The sequence below is a fragment of the Furipterus horrens genome, unplaced genomic scaffold (assembly GCF_987537825.1).
Source record: "Furipterus horrens unplaced genomic scaffold, mFurHor1.1.pri manual_scaffold_2, whole genome shotgun sequence".
NCBI classification, from domain to species: domain Eukaryota; kingdom Metazoa; phylum Chordata; class Mammalia; order Chiroptera; family Furipteridae; genus Furipterus; species Furipterus horrens.
The window spans coordinates 29,821,965-29,842,015 of NW_028327172.1; the positions used below are offsets into that span (position 1 = coordinate 29,821,965).

General features: G+C 41.9%; 1 protein-coding gene across 2 annotated transcripts in view; it reads right to left on the minus strand.

Moving 5' to 3' along the window:
* The window catches only part of NELL1 (neural EGFL like 1), a 755,205-nt gene that overhangs the window by 41,790 nt on the left and 693,364 nt on the right, over nt 1-20,051 (minus strand). For both annotated transcript variants that reach the window (XM_090263151.1, XM_090263150.1), the window contains one exon: nt 1,368-1,561. In XM_090263151.1, the coding sequence (XP_090119277.1) occupies nt 1,368-1,561 (194 nt within the window). The remainder of the gene's footprint in view (nt 1-1,367; nt 1,562-20,051) is intronic.

Below are 20,051 nucleotides of genomic sequence, written 5' to 3' on the forward strand. Positions count from 1 at the left end.
CGGTCATTAACATAGTACTGCATTGAGAGTTTGAGCTCAGTCAAGTTGGATTGAATGATTGCTTAATGGTTTCACATAAACCAACTGTATCAACAGAAATCACCTGTAGAGTGTTGCAGGCCATATGGCAAAATGAGAAAACTATGAAATTCGGGGCAAGAAAGTGGAACTCAAGTCCCAGCTTAAACATTGATATTTTAAGGTACTTAGGACATGTTACTTGCCCTAAAACTTAGAAACTTGGTGTCTTCATCTTTTAAAGTTGAACTATATTAAACGTGATGTTGTTTTTAAATTACTGGGTGCTTGCAAGGTGGGAGGTGCCCCGAAAATGGGGGCAATGGACCAGAGTCTGGATGTGTTGAACTAGGTTTAAGTTCAAGGGGAAAAATGGGTGATGTGGGGTCATGATCTAAAGACTGGATAATACAGCTCTCCTAAACTGCTGCCCCAGGTCTGCTGGAGGTGAGGCAGACTAGAAGGCAGGTAAATGAATTGGAGTTTTTCAAGGTTCGTTTCAACTGTTTCTAGGGAGCACTCTGAATTTTTCAGGAGACCAGCTCTCTAAGAGGCTACTAAGCAAATAATTTCTTGTGCTTCCCGTGCCCATAAAGCCCAAGATTAAACAGTCTCATCCGAAAAGACATAACAATACAATGCAAGAGCTACAGCAAAGCACTTTCAAAGGAAAATGAAGAGGCAAGACCAACAGAAGATGAAGTAAAGCACAAGGAAATCAAACACTTTGATAGGCTCATTTTGCAAAGCATAAAGCAAAACCAGTCGACGACAGAATTTTATTCCCATAAGCATTAAACTCACTTCCGAGCAACTTCATGTGAGGAACAGCCTGGCCGGAAAACAACAAAGACGACATCATTTACCAGAAGGCCTCTGTATTATCATTATCATTTGTTCAGAGTGGAGTTCGGCCTGTCTCTGACCACTGGAGGCAAGTCTCTGAGCCTTGCTCTTCTGGATGACGTCACCACCAAAGTGAGCAACTTCATACAGGTGCTCATATCAGGCAAAGAGTCATTTTAATTAGCAAGATTGTGTGTGCATGGGATGCATGGGATGAAGGATCATTAAAGCTCTCACCCAACCAACCTTAAAGGCACTGCAGCTCTCAGAGGGAGGACTAACTGGCTTCTCTGCCCTGCAACCCCTGTGCTCTGCAGTCGCTTCCCAAACCACACCTCACTTCTCATTGGGAGCAGGTATGCCTGCCACTGAGCATCATCATTAGCTGTAGCATGGATGAGAACAGGCCACCCAGGAGTCAACAAGTGGGGGGTGGGGTGGGGGGAGAAGTGGGGAGGAAGAGAAAAGAGGTTACAATGTCCGCAGCACCACATCGATCTTACCTTGCAGGAACAGACAGAACACCTGTCTTCTTTCAGGGTCCACACCTGCCCATTGCGCTTCAGTCCTCCCTCATGGGGGCAGTCACCAGAGCAGGAGGGCCCAGAGGGACAGAGGCAGTCAAAGCCCCCTGCCAAGTTGACACAGGCAGAATCATTCCAACAGGTATGTGTCCGTAAGGCACACTCATCAATGTCTGCAATAAAGAAAGCATAGAGCTTTTGAATCTAGCCAATGATTAGAAAATAATCATTTACAATAGCATTAATTAACATTATTGAGCATTTACCTTGTGCCAGGTACTGTGCTAAGCTGTTCACATGCATCACCTCATTTACTCTGCAAGGCAGCTCTGTGTTGGAGGATCTGTTCTCAACACTATTTTGCAAAAAATGGAGCTGAGGCTCATAGAATTATTAATTATCATGCCCACTCTCATACAGCTAGTGTGTGGCAGGTCTGAGATTCAAACTCACACCTACTGCATTCCAGTCACTAAATTATCTAGTAGCAGCTCTGAATTAACTTTAGAATGTTCTCAAGAACTATACCATCGAGAGACCATAAACGCTGCTAATCCATTAACAGTGCAGATACACCCTTGGAGAGCTGGGTCTTTTAGACCAGGTGTGACTAGAGTAGCCACTGAGTAGGAGCAAGTGGACAATTAGGGCAACCCTGTGCCAGGTAAGCTGCCTGCAGATCCTGGGGCCAAGGATGAAAAAAGAGGGAATAATTCTTGGGAGGTGCTCTCCTAATCAAGCCTCACTGTCCTAATCGCCGAGAGCATCTCTACCACATAAGAAAACATTTCGGAGTTACAGTGGGGTATGACATGGGTGTTGATGAAAGCCACAGATATATTTTGCTGTTTTTCATTGATATCCAAGTATGGGAAGAAAACATAAATCCAATCAGCCCTCCTGGGCATTCAAAGCTCAAGTGACCTTAACAACAATCCAAACATAGCTATCCGGCACCAGCGGGCAGTCTCTTACAGCACTGGGCAGCCAATTCCATCATTCTCACTCTTTTAGGAATGTCTATTTTGAATTGAAATGAAACATATTAACTGGTAGCTTCTACTTCTTGGTATTAGTTCTGAGACCACTTAAAAGTTTACTTGGTTTTTCTTATTTATGACGATCTTTATGCAATTTGAGGACATTGGTCATTTGTCTATCAGGGTATCCTACACCATCGATCATCACCTGTCATGCTCTTTACATATCCTTCGGGTGACAACATTGATTCCAATACATTTTTGCCAAAGTTTGCTATGCGCAAGGTTCTTTGCACACTAGGCTGTATAAATATTCCATGACATGTAAGACATTGTCTTCATGAAGGTGATAAGGAGAAAGAGGAGTATATGCAGATAATTACTGGTCATAATAAGATCAGTGTAAATTAACTTATTCTACATCCTAAATTTCACATGAAATATGTATAATGTTGCAAGCACGTGGTTAAGGGACTAAATTAAGGAGAATATAATTGTCATTGGCATTTCCCCCTAAAGTGCTCAAAGCAATAAAATACTCAAAAGCATAATATCAATTTTACTGCTACTTCTTTATATTTATTTATTATTTCAAAGTTTTTCAAAGCTTACTCATGAATTATGCCATCGGATTGCAAGACAAAACAGTTATTCTTATTTTACAAAAGAAGACAGTAATGTACAGAGACAGCTAAGTGGTCGTCCAGCTAGTACATGTGACAGCAAGAACTGGGTCCTGAGCCTTATGACAGATGCACCAGAGCTCTGTCCACTGTTCTGTGCCAGCTCCAGGTCTAGTGGTCTGTGCCTTTCTTTCAGTATGTTCTGTGGTTTTATCTACTTTCAACTATTTTCCCTCTAGACATTGCAACTCATTTTTAAGGATAAGATCTTATGTGAATCCTCTTTAGTATTTTTGGTTAAAATTTGGAGAATAATATAATTATTATTCTCAAAGTTTGTTAGGCTCTGAAATTACTGTGACTTAAAAATCGTGAGACATGAATGACCCACTCTTCCTGTCTGAATGCATGCGCTGTATTGGTATAAAACTGGGCTTCACAGCAGTGGTACAAAGTAGAGGATGTTAAGGAATCCCAATCATATTTCCACAAGCTAATTCATTCCAAGATTTGCTTTTTGTCTTTGTCCCACCAACTGTAGCCTCAGTCAAGACATTTAGTAAATGAACAGTGATGCCTCCTTTGAAAACTGGAAATAATCCCAAATTAAGATGCCTAGATTCCAGATCAACTACAATCAGGTCTCAGTTACATTCTTACTGTCCCTGGCCATGCCCATGTCATTCCCAACCCATTTTACCATATGATGCTCCTGCCTCAAACCTCTCTCATCTCTTCGATCTTCTTCCTCTGCTCTCAATCTCACTAACTATATATAAGTAGCATTGAATGTGGGAGTCAGGCGGCCCACATTAGAAAATAAGCTCTCCCATGTAATTCAGTGCTTAGTATGTACATGTCATTTTACATATCACACTCTATGTCCTTGGTCATAGTATTTAGCCTCTCTGACCCTCATTTATATCTTATATAAAACCATACCCACATAATCTATGGTCATTGAAAATAAAAATGTAGATAACATAGTAAGGACTCAGTAAATATTTGTTTCTTGATTTAATAAATGTAAATATTTAAGACAGAGTTCAAGCCTCACCTTCTCAGCTAAGTATCTCCCAATATGATGCCAATTCATCGTAACCATTCACCTCTTCTGCACTCCCACTGTAATGACAGTAGGTAGTATATAGAATACTATTTAAATGACAATACTAAAGTGATACTTTTGCATTATTCTCACTCCCCAGTTTTTGCTGAAAGTCACAATTAAAATAATCTATACTTCTCTCATCACATTTACAGGTCTAGGAGATATAGATAGTAAGTTGATAGCTCATCACATGCATACTCATAAAAAATAAAATTCAGATTTCTTCAAATTCTGTGTAAGCTCAGATCTTCGTAGTTATCACCAGGACTATTGCACTAGCCTCCTTTCTATTCTCCCTGACTGTAGCCACTTCTCACTCTAATTCAGTGAGTTTTAATTGTGGGTCCAATAATAAACATTTGGGAACCTTTAAAAAGTAACGGTGGCCTGGTCAGCACCACTGCAGAAGGACTTAGTTGGTGGAAAGTAGGATGCAAACATCTGGGCTCTGTTCAGCCAGGTGAGAATCACTACTCCAAACACCTTCCACTCGGGAGTGGTGGTCTAGAAGCAAATCTGTCCATGTCACTCCTCTGCTCACCACCCCTCTGTGGTTCTCTGGTGCTTATAAGAAAAGGTTCAAAGTTGTAGCATATCATATAAGCCCCAGTACTACACTTCAATTGTTACCTTCTGTCTGTTCCCCTTGCCATTGAAAAGCAGTGGGTTTTACATAGACCATGTTGTTTCCTCTGTCAGTGACTTCAAACATGCCTTTTCTTATTATGTGAGTACTCACTCCCCCCGCCCTTCCCTATCCCTATTTTTTCTCAGCATATATGAAATGGGATGGAGTATAAGCTAATTCATTGAAAAGGTAAGCACTTCCCTTACTCTGCTGTCTTTACTCCCATATATGCATCAAAATTGGGACCAAACATCACCATCTCTCATTCTGCAAGACAGTCACTACTGACATTTTGCTTTCTCTGTATCTTATACGCAATGCCATCCTGATAGTTATCTCTTAGGAGTTATGATTTTTAAAAAATTTTAAACCCTTATCTGAGATATGTTTATTGTTTTTTTTTTGTTGTTGTTGTTTGTTTTTTGGCAGAGGAAGGGAATGAGGAGAGAGAGAGAGGGAAACATTGATGTGAAAGAGAAACATTGATCAGTTAGTTGCATCCCATATATGCCCCAAACTGGGACTGAATCTGCAACCTAGGTATGTGCCCTGACCAGGAATTGAACCCACAACCTTTTGGGACAATGCTCCAACAGAGCCACTGGCCAGGACAGGAGTTACATGTTTAATATATTCATTTTCATAGATAACCAGTGAGCTCATTGAATGGAAATACTAAATATTCTCATTTTTCTCTTCTTAGTGCCGAGTACAACATGATAAATACGTGGAGGACATTCAATGTAGTTATTTAAATTACTTTAATTCAGAACATTTACAGACTGATACTGTTATAGAGCCAAGTTTGCCAAAATTTATTCTCCTTCAGGGAATACATTTAATTGTTAAGTTTTCACTGGAAAAGTCCTTGGGTATGGTTCAAAGTATGATAACTACAGCAAAATAGGAACCACACTGAAATAGCAAGGCAACCTTCCCTTCTCCTTCCCCACCCCAGTTTCTTGTCAAATGCTTGAAAACAACGGCAGAGGGAGGCCTATTAATAAATCACTAAAGAAATTGCCTGGAAGAGTAATTTCAACAGATCCACCAACAGTGTCTACAAAAGGATATTTAATTTACGGCCTCCTCTAAAATGTCTAAATTGGCAATTAATGCCCAAGTATAATATGCTTTTTCAGCATTTGGTTATTTTACACCACAAATTTGCAAACACATTGGCAGTGTTTTCCTCTCATAAATTAAGAAACTTGAGCATAGAGACGAACACACCTCGTGTGGACACTAAAAACAAGGTGCAAATCCTGGGTTTGTTTCTGGTGCTCCAGCATGAAAGGATTTCACACTTTAATATAGGACCATATTGCCTACAGAGTTCCATGTAATTGCTTTACTTATGACACAGAAATCTAATTCTGCTTCCATGCAATTTAACAGATTTATGAAAAGCCAGATGTTAGCAATTACAGAAACTGACATTATTCATATTCCTGGTAATACAGACCTGTTTGCTCTGCACAAAACCAACTTAATCTATTATACATATCCCAAGGCATCCCAAGGGAGGAGGCACCCTATTTACATATAGCAACTGCTGTTCTCTGCTGAGCAAACACAAAGGCATTCACCCATGATACTTACCCACATCATCAGACCACCCATGACAAAGAGGCAATGAAATAAAAACCAGGCAAAATGTTCCACACTCAGATCCATAATCATTAAAGTATACTTGTTTTTTTCCCTTATTGGAAGTAATGGCTCTCTGTGATTTCCTTGTGTTGCTCCTTGTAAATCCATTATTTAAATGCTCCATGCTCAGATGAGACTTTTTTCCAAAATTCCACTGCCAAGCTTATATTTGAACTGATTTTCTTGCATTGGTATTTCCACAGTTTCTGAAAGCTACAATTGTACTCCATTTTGCTTTAAAAAAAATGTCTGATTGTGCTTAGTCAATCTACTTTGTTCTTTAATTTGAGGTTCTTAGGTTACGTGAGCATGTAAGAAAATACAACTCAGAGATATTTTTATCAGCAACAAGCAAACCAATCTAAGCTAGCCCCAAACAATTTTCCCACCCTTCAAGAAAAAATGGTTTTGCAGAAATTTTAATAGTGTAACAGTGGTAATGGTACCTGCCTCAGGAGCTGGAACTTCTACAAGTTGATTTGGGAGATCAAGGGAAAGTTTTTTTCCCAGTGATTTGGTAGCAGTTAGGTCAAAGGAGAGAACTTATTTTTATTACCCCCCTTTCCTCTTCCTTGAGTAATTTTCACAACACAGCTAGTTTTACTTTCAAACTCAAAACAGGTGATGCACCAGAAACCAAATTTAACCTGGGGTTTGAAAATCCTGCTGTGAGCCCTCAGACTTGGAAATCATTACCAGATATTAGTAGCGTGGGAATGAGAACAGAGCTTGGGGGGTTATTAATGATGAACAAGAGAAAGCACAGATGCCTCCCCCAAAGCTAAAGCAGTATTACTTCCTTTACAGGGCAGAGAAAAAATTACAGAAAAAAATATACACATCAGCAAAGCAGGTGAAAAAAACGAGCAGAAAAATCTGAGGTCTGACGGGGCTTGCAACATGCAAAGATAATGAAATTTCAAGCTGCACAGTATGTTTCAGGTCAGAACAAAAGAGGCGACAGCCACGCTCTATCATGTGCTAATCATACCACACTTGGCTATATCATGTGCCTTTTAGGGTATAGACTATTAAGAGTGGTTTGACATACTTAGGATACATCAGAGGAGATTTACAAGTAGAGTGAGGGACTCAAACTCACCTTGCTTTAATGATCCGTGAGGGGTTTAGCATGAAAAGGTAAAGACTGAGAGATCAGTGAACTATAGCTTCATTTATTGGAGATGCTATTACTTATCTTGTAGGAAGAAGTTCCAATGCCCCTCCAGTAGTAACTCTTCAGTCTCTGTTACTGCCTCCAGTCTGTGTGGAGTCAGGAAGAAACCCTATCCGATGGTGTTTCTCTATGGCTCAGTGTGTAATTTTGTTACTCTCCAGTGAGACTTGCTCTTTTCCTATAACTGAGAAGGCTCTCCCTTAAGCAAAGGAAAAAGAAAACACCTTGCTTGGGGTCACTCTTATCTTATCTACTGCCTGGATGCACGTCTTATTTCCTAGTGTCTACAACTAGCAGCTGCCTCCATGTATGCCCCACACCCCTCCTAAATGTTTGTAAGCTTCCGTGTGACCCCTTCCAAGCTTAAATCCTGAAGGTTCTCATGATCATTAGTTTTCACCTTTACTTAACAAAATAGTTATTATTTTGGCCTATAGCTCATTTCTTGACCCTTCCAGGATATAATATTGGCGTATTCATCTTATTTCTTCATTCATCAATTACTTGATTCACTAGTAACCAAGCATCAATCAATTAACTAATTATACATATATTTATTGAGCATCTACTCTGTCTTAGACACAGCACTATGGACTGGGGATAAAATGGACAAAGAATACAACATGATCCCTTAAATATGGACCTTATAGTCTTCTTCCATTTTTTTAGTTATTCACATTTCCTAAGGTTCTACTTCTGCGTTTTGGTTCATTTCTCCTCAGGGGAAGCAGAGTAACATAACTATTCAAAGCTTAAGGTTTGGAACCTAGTAGTTATGGGGACCAGTAAATGTGACCAGTTGTTCCAGTTTGCCTGGGACTGGGGGATTCCCTGAGATAGATGACGTTCACAGCTAAAATCAGGAATGTTCCAGGCAAAGGGGACAAATGAGTCAACGTCATCACAGTCCTACCCCTGCAACTTACCGTCTGTATGACTCCAGAAAATTTGCCTAACATCTCTGAGCATTGGTCCTACCATTTGAAAAAGACTGATAAAAATATCCCCTGGGATAATCTGGTAATTTATGAGTAAGTACGTGCTTATCATGTAGTACTTGCTCAAAAAATATTTAGCTGCTGTTATTGCTTCTCTTCATTCTGTATATTTTTTGTCTCCTAAGAATCAACCCATCTCATGAATTTTACAGTCCTAACTCTTCAGGATGTACTCAAATCTGTGTCACTAACCCCGAGTTCTAATTATGCAGCCAACCCCTCCACCCATCTATTTACTGAGGATTTTCACTTGAATTCTGAATTCTCACACAATTTTTCACAGTTTTGATCAGTACACTGGGCAGCCAAACTCATGAATGCTAACACTCCAAGCTCTCTCACGAGCCTTCCTCAGATACCAGGTGATCATATTAAGTGACTAATATTGAAAATAGAGTGTTCAGACACTCCATGAACTTGCCTTGATCGCCACCTACATTTTATTTATAGGCTGCACACATTTAGGTGTTTTACTGCAGGTGGAGAAAATGGTTTTTCCTAGGTAGGAAAACAAGAATAAAATAAAAGGATAGCACCCTTCTAAATTAACCAAGTTAGTTTATTTTCTGCCATGAACAAGTCATGCTTAACTAGTGATAAAATCTGTATAAAATCAATTCAATTCTGAGCAGTGGAGAGAATAAATCTAAAAATCTATACATATTAAAATACTTGCTATCCAAGAAGAATTTTACCGCACGGAGGCTACAGTATGGATGCCAATGACCTTAGATTTATACATTTTTATATCTGCTCAGAGGTGGGATGGTAGTTGTGTTATAGCTGCTTCTGCATCACAGAGAAGTAGAACAAATACGTTTTTATAAATTTGTCAATGCCCAAACCTGGGCATTGTTATATTCATTTTATTGTTTAATGTCTTTAGCAAAACTTCACCCTCAAGTGTAAAGAATTACCCTTCCTGCACTTATTACTGCATCTCTTTATATTATCTGGTATGCTTAGTTGTGAACATAATTTTCTATTTTTCTTGTTCATTCAAAAGCAATACTCTGCTTTATTTATCTTTCTGTCTCCCACCACACATTTTACAGTGTATTTCACCTACCAGGAAATGTAAAAATATGAGTTAAAACTGAATCTGATTGAACTGTGATTTAAGAAAGAACCCTGTCCTTTGTGTCCTCAGTTTTCTCTTTGGTAAAATAGAGGAGTTAATATAAAATACTTTCTAAGACCTTATCCACTTTCAACTTTATATGAGTACCTTTCACCTTTCTAGGACTGAGCTAGAATATGAATGATGACAGATGGAGAACTGGACAGAGGAGAAAGGAAGAAGCCAGCTTCAGGATAACAAAGAGATTTCTTAGAATTACAGTATTCCCTCACTTATCGCGGGTATTGTGTTCTAGACACACACACACACCCCGCGCTAGGTGAAAATCTGCGAAGTAGGAACCTTACATTTATTTTAGTATTTATATATATTTTAAGGTTTTATAAACCCTTACCACACACTTATAAACCATTTCCAGTCCCTTATTAACGTTTCCCACTCCCTTATTAACCTTTTCCACACTTTTATAAACACTACTTATGTTCTTAAACATATTCTACACTCTTAAACCTATGTAACTTTAACAACATACGTATACAGTACCACAAAATCCCACGATATAGCAGAAAATCCACGATCAATAATTAAATATAATATTTTAAGAAGTCCCACAATACAGTGAGGCCCCGATAAGTGAACTGTGATATACAGAGGGACTACTCTATAGGAGGGATCTTCCTCCTCTCTTCATATTTCTTCTCCTAATCAACTGATACGGTAAAAACAGATATAGGGCTGCCTCCAATTTTGAAGGAATATCCTCTGGAAAGATCCAGAAGGCTTATGGTGAAGTCAAGGGAGAATGAAGCAAGGAGTAAGAGGCTTGAGCCCTCTCTGGTCTAGACCTTTGAATATGTCTTGCACCCTAAGGGAGTTTAAACCTCTAAGGGGCAAAACTAAGTTGGTTTCCAACGAAAAACAAAGAATCTCTCCATGAGCAAACTCTAGTCATGCTCCTCTGAGCCCTCTTCTTGACAAGGCTTCAGCCTATCGACTCTGCAGACTTTAAGTACACATGATTTTATCCGCCCACCTCCATACCTTAGAAAACACCAGCATAGTTTTATGAACAAACTCTAGCATCATTTCCAAGCTCAAGGCAGCCTCTCAGTGACTCCGGCGGCCTTAAATTCCTGCCTGGGAAAGCTCAAGGCTGCCAAAGAAATTTCTGTCTGTTCCAGCCAACAGCTAAAAATAAGGCCTGCCTCCCAGCCTATGTGGAAGAACAGGAGCCTGACTCAGTGAGAGCCAGTTAACAAACCCAGATGGGAAGGATTCACATGCACCGAAGTCCCCTTCCTGCTCTTTGTAAATTGCCACTTCCTTGGCCCTACCGAAACCCTCCAACCCCTACTTTCCTGCTCCCTGTTTCTCATTCTGCTCTGAAAATGCCCAGTCACCTCTGCACAAACGCAAGCTGAGTTCAATTCACACTGCACCCCGCTCCCTATTGCAACAGTTTATCACTGTCCTTACTGCGTTAGTGTCCAGCTTTGTTTATATTTGACACCAGCTAGGCTGCTAGAGTATAAACAATAGGAATTCTTGATCCTGTTCACCTAGGGCCCAGCTCAGCTCCTTTAAGCAGCATTTAGGGACCAATGTTTTCATTAGTAGTAGAAATGATTGCGCTGAGTCCCTTTATTAATTCACTAATCCACCAAATATTTACTGAGCACATATGATATGCCAGACACTGAGGGTAACATAGCAAATAATCAGGCAAAACTCCTGCTCCTGGGAAGGTTGAAATTTAACAGGGTGATGCTAACAATAAGTAATTCCTTTCATGTATCTTCCTAAGGAACCTGCGGATGCTGTGCTCTCCTGGATATCCCCAGGTACTTTCATTGAGTCACGATTAACACATCTTCCTGAAACAGAGCTTTCTATCTTTTTCTTATGTATAATAACAATAATTTATTATAGTCTCCGTATATTATACTCTTCAGGTTTTTCAAAATCCTTTCAAATTCATGACCTATTTTGTTCTTCCAAAAAACTTACAATGTTAGTTTTATCATCATTGCAATGTAAAAGATAACCAAAATGAGGGTCAAGAGTTCAGCGCTTCTCAAACATCTTATGCCAAGTTTGCCTCCCTGGCAGGAAAGCGTGAACTCAAGTCTTGGAATCTAGGACATACATAAAGGGGAAACCGTGAGTTTGAAATGTATCTGAGGTTTAATGTTTTCTACTTTAAAAATTATTTTTGCCTTCCAATCTCTAATTTAGTCATGATTGTTTGGATAGCTCATTTTCCCCCTCAAACCACTGAGTAGAGGATGATTCCTCTTCCAGGTTGGTGTACCCTTGCGTGCAGAGGCCTGGTTTCAGAAATTCTTGTACCCCAGTATAAGAAGTAAAGGCACCACAGGGTTGGGGAACATGCCCACGGCCACACAGCTAGTGAGGTTCTGAGTCAGGGTGCAAACACAGACATCTTGACTTTAAGTCGGGCTTGTCCCACCTCATCACGCAATGGCAGGTTCCTGATTCTGTAAAAAAGAAATACAGCAACTTCCTGCAAAGACCAAAAGGTAAATCTCCAATATACCAACCAACGGACACATTCTCTAAATATTAACTGATGTTCACTATACGTAAAAGGTAATAATTAAACAATGAAGGTGCAGTCCCTCTCTAAAAAGACATTGCAATTAACTGAAGCAGACACAATTCTTACCATCACATAACGCAGCTTATCCACTCCCGTCCATTTCTATGCTTGGAACATCACAACAGCATCTTACTGGTTCCCTGCAACGGTCTCTTCAAAGAGAAGCTAGACTAATGGTCTGATCCTGCCACAATCTCATTATCTCAAAGGTGCACGTACACACAAATACGCAGACTTGCGTGCAGTCTCAGGGCATTCATGGACACCTCGAAAGGCATTCAAATAACTAAGGAAGTGGTTTTCAAATCTGAGTGGACATTAGAATCAGCTCCTGGGGGCTTGTAAAGCAACACGTCTCCAAGCCTGATTCCCAGATTTGCTGATTCAGTTGGTCTGCGGTGGGGTAGAGAATTTTCATCTCTAACAACTTCGCAGGTGGTGCTGATGCTGCAGGTCTGAGGATCATGCTTCTGGAATCACTGCCCTGAGCTCCATGAGACACTGAGTTCATAGGCAGTACTGTTCAGGCAACTATTTTTAGGAATACCCTACTCTATTGTCACTCAGTTGGAAGTGCCAATTATTCAGGAAGAAAGTAACAAAACAAAACAAACAAACAAACAAACAAAAAACCCAGGAAGTTATTTAAAATCTATAAAAAAAGATTTTGCAGGGTATAGGCTTCCAAATCCTGTTCAGGAAAAAAAAAAAAAAAGAAAAAAGAAATCAAAGTGGCTCTATTGTTGCTTGATCGTGCCAAAAAAGCCAAGTTTGCAGTGAAAAGGAAGCCTTAAAAAAAATTTAAAAAGCCAAATCGCAAAGCTCCTTTTCAGGAAAATGGTCCATCTTTTCCTGTGTATCAGCCAACGTTATTCCTCCTGCACCAGTCAGTGCACATCCACGCCTCCAATAAAGCCTTCTTCATGGTATCCACCTCCACGTGCTTCCTTTCCTCCCAACTCCCACTGGGCCCGTTCGCACAACACAAAATTGACATGGAGCGCCTCTGGAGACCCTCATCCCTCCACTTTCCATGCTTTACATCCCTAGAATCTAAATAAGCAACTGGCTGCTAATCACTGCTGCTGACTTGCTGTGGCCTGAGACGCCACATTACCAACTCTTCATTTAGCACAGTGGAAAGGAGAGCAATCGTCAAGATATTATTTAAAAATTAGAGGGTAGGCTGGTACAATGAAAAGGAGACAAAATATCTATTCGAAGAAGAAGTATGTCAAAAGCACAGGACTGACCCCATTTAGCTTAGAGACAAGACAGCTATTCATACCTAAAAAGCCTTTAGGAAAAATCGCTCATTACAGTATGGTGGAGTTAAGTGATTTTTGTTTTATAATGATTACAACAATAAAGAGAGCAACAGACAAAAAGTCATATGTTAATGATTTCCTTACATCAAATAAATGATAGTACAAAAATTGCTGGCATTTAAAAGACAACTAGTGTGCTCAAAAAGTTCTTGTTGCAGAACTGAAAAATATTCTCTTTTGAACAACTCATTATTCAATGATACTGAATAAAGGAGGCTTTCTAGAAATTTTTAGAGTAGGCTATATTCATTCTTAAGTTTTTCAGTTAGTATAAACTGTAGAGTGGCAAATCCACAAGCTGCCTGCAAGAAAAGGGAATTTTAAAGCCAAATACTTTTGGGACACTAACAATGCACAGTAAAGGCTCTGAAAAGTCCTGCAATTAATAACCCAGCTAAGTTCCATTAATTTAGAATTTCCCAGATATATTTCCTAATAGAACCCATTATTGAAAAATACCCCAGCATTAGCATCCTAAGATCCAGAGTCTGATAAATGCTCTGTAGGAGTCATTGCCCCAGCTGGGTTTTAACCTCTGGTGCCAACTGTAGGGCAAGGAAAAGGCTTCAATTAGTCAAAATCACTTTGTTGTTACTTTCTTTAAGCCAAGTAGAAAGCAGACTCCAGGCAAAACTACGTGGCCTACAAAGCAGAGCTATGCTTCTTACTCTTAGTTCAGTGTAGCTGGGGACAGGAGACACTAAGCCACTCAGGTCTCAGCTGCAGGCAGAGGTGAGCCAGCTTCCTCACCTGCTTATCAGGTGTGCCTGTCTTTGACTCATAAGCTTTTGATCCTCATGACGTTGATTGGACATCATCACATAGCAATTCACAGTAGAAGTTCCTATCATGTTAAGGTCACCTTTCAGCACGGAACATGGTGATGCACCCAGGTGACCTGTGTTCAGTTATGTGATGGCCTCCAAAATACACTGGTGTAGAGTAAAATTTTGATTCCTCCTCACACCCATGCAAAATGTACTAAGTTAAGAAATCATGCATGTTATACCAGGGTGTATCCACAAGAACACAATGAGGTAGAAAATGAGGCAATTAGGTGAATAATCATCACTATTCACACCTTAATTTAATCCTTTCATAAGTTACCTCCAATGAATAAACAAACGACTGAAGCAGTTGTGGGAGCAGAAAAAACATGGGCTGTTTCACACATGGCCATGCAGCCTGATGTGTTTCCCCTCACTAGATACCTATCTCAAGAAGAGTGTTTGAAGGTTAAGTGGCACATAGTTGGCATTTAATAAATAAAAATATGGCTATTATATTAGCACTTGTATAGCAAGTCCTTAGCAGGTAATAAAGAAGGCAATATTCTTGTCACTTAATATTTCAAAAATATTAAACACATAGACAGTTCTGAGAAAGAAATGACATTTTCTGGAAGAAGAAATTGACCAGGCAATAGCTATATGATCACGCACAACATATTAAACATCTTTATGCCTCAGATTTTTTTTGTTTTGTTTTGTTTTTTTTTTTTTTTTGGTCTATTCAACAGAGATTATAACAATTCCCATCTGGTGGACTTGTTTTGAGGATCAAATGAGTTAGGTAGTGTAAAGTTCTTAGAGGAGTGCCTAGAACATGAAGTAACCTGTTAATCTTAGCTATTATCAATATGTATTTTTTATCCCTATAATATACCTACCAGCCCCCCGCCCCCATCCTTCAGGTCTAATTGTCCCCGTGCAGTCTGTACAACTGCAGGGTCTCTCTGATGACTCTTGGGTAATCACCTACATATTTTACAATGTTGACAGTTTTATAGTTAATTGCAGTCAGATCAGAATGCTATTGATTAGTTCACATATGTTTATTTTCTTCTCCAACTTGGTGGTTTAAACTCGTTAATGAATAAATTCTTTGCATCCTCCATACCATCTAGATTAGTGCTAAGACCACAGCAGATTTATTTTTATGGATACAATACATATAACACCACCATGATACTTATGAAGAGTTTTGTTTTAATAGCATTCTAATTTTTCTTTTCTTCATTGCCACCCATGCTGTCTTCCCCCGGACTAGAGCGGTGGTCCTCTGGCTCTCCATACACCAAGTACTGCTTCAAAGTCTGAAGTTGTTTTATCTGCTCCACGGCTGATCATGACAGCCATTAGGAAGGTATCTGAACAATAGGGAAATTGTCATTGAAAATTTACTAAACGAGACCAGGGGTGGCTTATGGGATAGACTGTATAGTTAGTTTGATGTCCTGTTAGGAAAATTCCCCAAAATGTCTAGTTTTAGTCCCAAAGTTTAAGTAGAGAAAGCACGCAGCCCTGTGCTGTGTCAATCCAGAGAGGCTAGGGGTGAACAAAGAGCCTTGGGTCCATGCCTGAGTTTAGTGCAATGAACTCTGTTCCAACATCATTTCGTGAAGTGTTTAGCACTGAACCTGATGAGATACATTTACCTTCCCCTAGATGTCCCAGAATATAGCCAGTTTACCCAGTGTGCTGATCATCTTAGGGCTTATGTATATAAGGCTGGACTTGAAGGGAGGCAGAAAGCTTCCAGAAGGTCTAATGGGACCCAGTTCTCACTTGATTTAATATCTGCTACTGTATGTTCATGACCACTGTCCTTTTTCTACTCTGGATTCTTATCACCAAAAGTGCAAAGAAACTAATGACATCAGTGGATAGCCAAGTGATATCACTGTCAAGGCTAAAGTGATATCAGATTAACTGTCAAGAACCTGTCACCTTGACATCCTGCCCCAGCCCCACAATACTGCCCCTGAGTTCAGTGGATGACGTAATTCCCTGATGCTCTTGGTCCAGAGAGAATCATGCACCTGTCCATTTGGGTTGCACCCATATTCTCCCATTCTGTTTTCGTCTTCTCCCAATGACCCCCAGCTGCTCTACAGAGCATGTTCTCCACCTGTGGGCTCATTGCTGATCTTACTCCTGTCCAGAAAGCATTACAGTGTTAACATACTACAAAGCAGAAACTCTGAGGTCAAATACCCCTGGCTTGTGGCCTCTGTGTGCCATTTATGGGCTATGGAATTTGGGACAAGTTATCTTAATATTTGGGACTTTTCCTCATCTTTAAAATGGTGAAAGTAAGGGAGTGTCCTTCCTGTGGTAGCTGTGAGAGCTCAAGCAGACATTGCATGAAATCCCCTGGCACCATGCCGGGCACGTGGCCTTGGCGCTCAGCTAGTAATGACAGCTCACACTGTTGAGCACACAGAGTGCAAGTGCTGAGTCTGCTCTATCTGCGTCATCTTCTTTAATCCTCACAACTCCTCCTTAGCCTCTTATGAGGCTGTCGTCGTCGTCGTCGGAGCCGTCCGTCTCCAGAGACGATGGCGTAGCTTCTTGAGAGTCTATCTGCACCGCCGAGAATGGCTGTGCAGTCCGACTCGGGAGTGACAATCCCTGCCGCACTTGGTACAGGTGAAGGCAGATAGCCGTTGTTGCTGCTGCTGACGCTGCTTCCACCTCGATCTTTTCTGGGCCGCCTCCTCGTTGCGCGCAGCCTCTGCACGTGACGTACCTTGCCTGACCGCGAGCCTCCAGGCTAGGCGGTCGTCTGCTTGAACTTCCCATGTGTTGAGATTGATGGAGCATTGTGTCATGTCCTTTTTGCAGATGTCTTTGAACCGCAGTTTTGGGCGCCCTGTCATCCTCTTGCCTTCTGCTAGCTCGCCGTAGAGGAGGTCTTTGGGGATACGGCCTGCATCCATTCTTTTGACATGGCCGAGCCACCTGAGGCGTCTCTCGCTAAGAACTGCATGCAAACTGCTCATATTGGCTCGCTTCAGCACCTCGGTGTTGGGGACCTTATCCTGCCAGGCGACATGCAGGACGCGTCGCAGGCACCTCATGTGGAAGCTGTTGAGTTTCCTTTCGTGCCTTGCGTAGGTGGTCCACGTCTCGCTGCCATAGAGGAGAGTGCTGAGTACGCAGGCTTGGTAGATGCGCAGTCTGGTTTTCTCAGTGAGGCTGGAATTGTTCCACGCTCGCCGGTTCAGTCTGGCCATAACTGTGGCTGCCCTGGCGATTCTCCGGTTGACCTCCAAGTCGACTGACAGAGAGCTCGAGATGGTGGACCCGAGGTAAGTGAAGTCGTTGACAACCTCCAGGGTGTATCCGTCGATGGTGATGCATGGGGGAGTCCCCGTGCCTTGAGCCATAACATTCGTCTTCGTCAGGCTGATGGCTAGTCCAAACTCCTTGCATGCGTGGGAAAGGCAAGTGACTAGCTGCTGGAGTCCCTCTTCGGAGTGTGATGTCAAAGCTGCGTCGTCGGTGAAGAGCATCTCACGGATGAGCACCTCTTTGACTTTAGTCTTGGCTCGTAGACGGGCCAGGTTGTAGAGCTTGCCATCGGATCTGGTGTGAATGAAGACACCCTCGCTGCAGTCCTTAAAGGCGTATTGGAGGAGCATGGAGAAGAAGATTCCGAACAGCGTAGGCGCGAGGACGCAGCCCTGCTTTACTCCGCTGCTGACTGGGAAGGCCTCAGAGGTTGCGCCGTTGTAGGACACCGTGCTGTGCATGTTGTCGTGAAAGGACATGACCACAGCAAGCAGATGTGGTGGACAGCCAATCTTCCGTAGCAAGCTGAAGAGACCGCTTCGACTGACCAGATCAAACGCCTTCGTAAGGTCGATAAAGGCGAGGTAGAGTGGTTTATGCTGCTCGTGACACTTCTCCTGCAGCTGGCGTAGGGAGAAGATCATGTCCACTGTTGATCGGCCAGCTCTGAAGCCACACTGGGACTCTGGGTAGACGCGGGAAGCAAGGGTCTGCAGGCGGGCAAGAGCGACCCGGGCGAATACTTTGCCGACGACGCTGAGGAGAGAGATGCCCCGGTAGTTGTTGCAGTCGCTGCGGTCTCCTTTGTTCTTGTACATGGTGATAATGTTGGCGTCTCTCATATCCTGGGGGATGTAACCCTCCTTCCAGCAGAGACAGAGTAGATGGTGGAGCGGCTGTAGCAGGACTGGTTTCCCGCTCTTTAGGATTTCTGGAGGGATTCCGTCGCTTCCTGGTGCTTTCCCGCAAGCAAGGCGGTCGATGGCTTTGCCGAGCTCTGCCGCAGTAGGTGGGGTGTCTAGCTCCTCCATGACTGGTAGGTCTGGGATGGCGTTAAGAGCAGCGTCTGTTACGGTGTTCTTCGTTGCGTACAGCTCGAGGTAGTGCTCGGTCCACCGCCGCATTTGCTGTTCCTGGTCAGTGATGACCTCACCTGTCTTGGACTTAAGGGGGGCGATCTTGGAGGGGATTGGGCCTGTTGCCTTCTTGATACCCTCATACATTCCTCGTGCGTTGCCTATATCGGCGGCTTCCTGAATGCTTCTGCACAGGTTTAGCCAATAGGTGTTGGCACAGTGGCGGGCGGTCTTCTGGACTTTGTTCCTGGCAGCCCATAGAGCTTATGAGGCTGGCACCTTTGCAAATTGCTTAGAGCAGTGCCTGGCACAGAATAAACTCTCCATGTCAGCTCTTACTAGTATTATTGTTCCTGTCTTCATTTGACAGGTGAGGAATTTGAGGTGAAGGGAGATTAAATATTGACTATTAGTACCTATTATTTGCCAGGATATTTGCATAAAGAATATTTCTATTAGAAACAAATTCCACCAGCATGTATTATTTTAATCATTGTATGCTAAGGACACGAAGGCTTAGAGAGGTTAAATATCTTGCCAAGTGCTGCTTAGCTAGAAAGTGGCTGCATTGGGATTTGAATCAAGGCCTGTGCGGAATTAGCACCCACCTCTCCACGAGATCACACAGTTACCTGCTCAGGCTGCCTTACTCCCCACCCCCTGGCGAGGTTTCGCATGGGGAGCATCTGCAGGCTGCAGCCATTTTCATCCCCAATCCCACGAGAACTACACATTGGGCAGGGACAGCAGAACCAACTCATTCTTAGGCCATTTCAATCAACCTGGGCACACCAACCAGTTAAAACTGAAATTTCCTTCCCAAGAGATTCCAATCCAACCTTCCCTGGTTGTTCTATGTGGCTTTGCATGTTGATGACAGTTGCAGCAGCATGGTCTGACAGGACAATCTCCACTGGGCCAGTTCCACTGACCAGAGAGCAGGCTCCAGAGTCCAGGAACCATGTTCCATGAAGCAGGCAGTCCTGGGAGGCCAAGAGGTGCCACGTCCCATAAGAATAGCTCTTGATCAATACAATGGAGTTCATTAGGATTTGAAAATCTTTTTTGATACAAAAAAAAGTATGACCAATATAATTTAATTCAGTACAAATATATGAAGGATAACAGAAGACCTCAACTGTGCTCTATGTTATAATGCACTGATAAAAAGGACAAGCCTGACCTGCTAAGTTCCATAAAAGAGGTACGCACATATAAATATGGGGACATACAAGAGGGAGGCACTTTGTATTATTATAGAAAAATCTATGACAGTGATTCTCTATCTTAGCTGAATACTCTTTCTAATCAC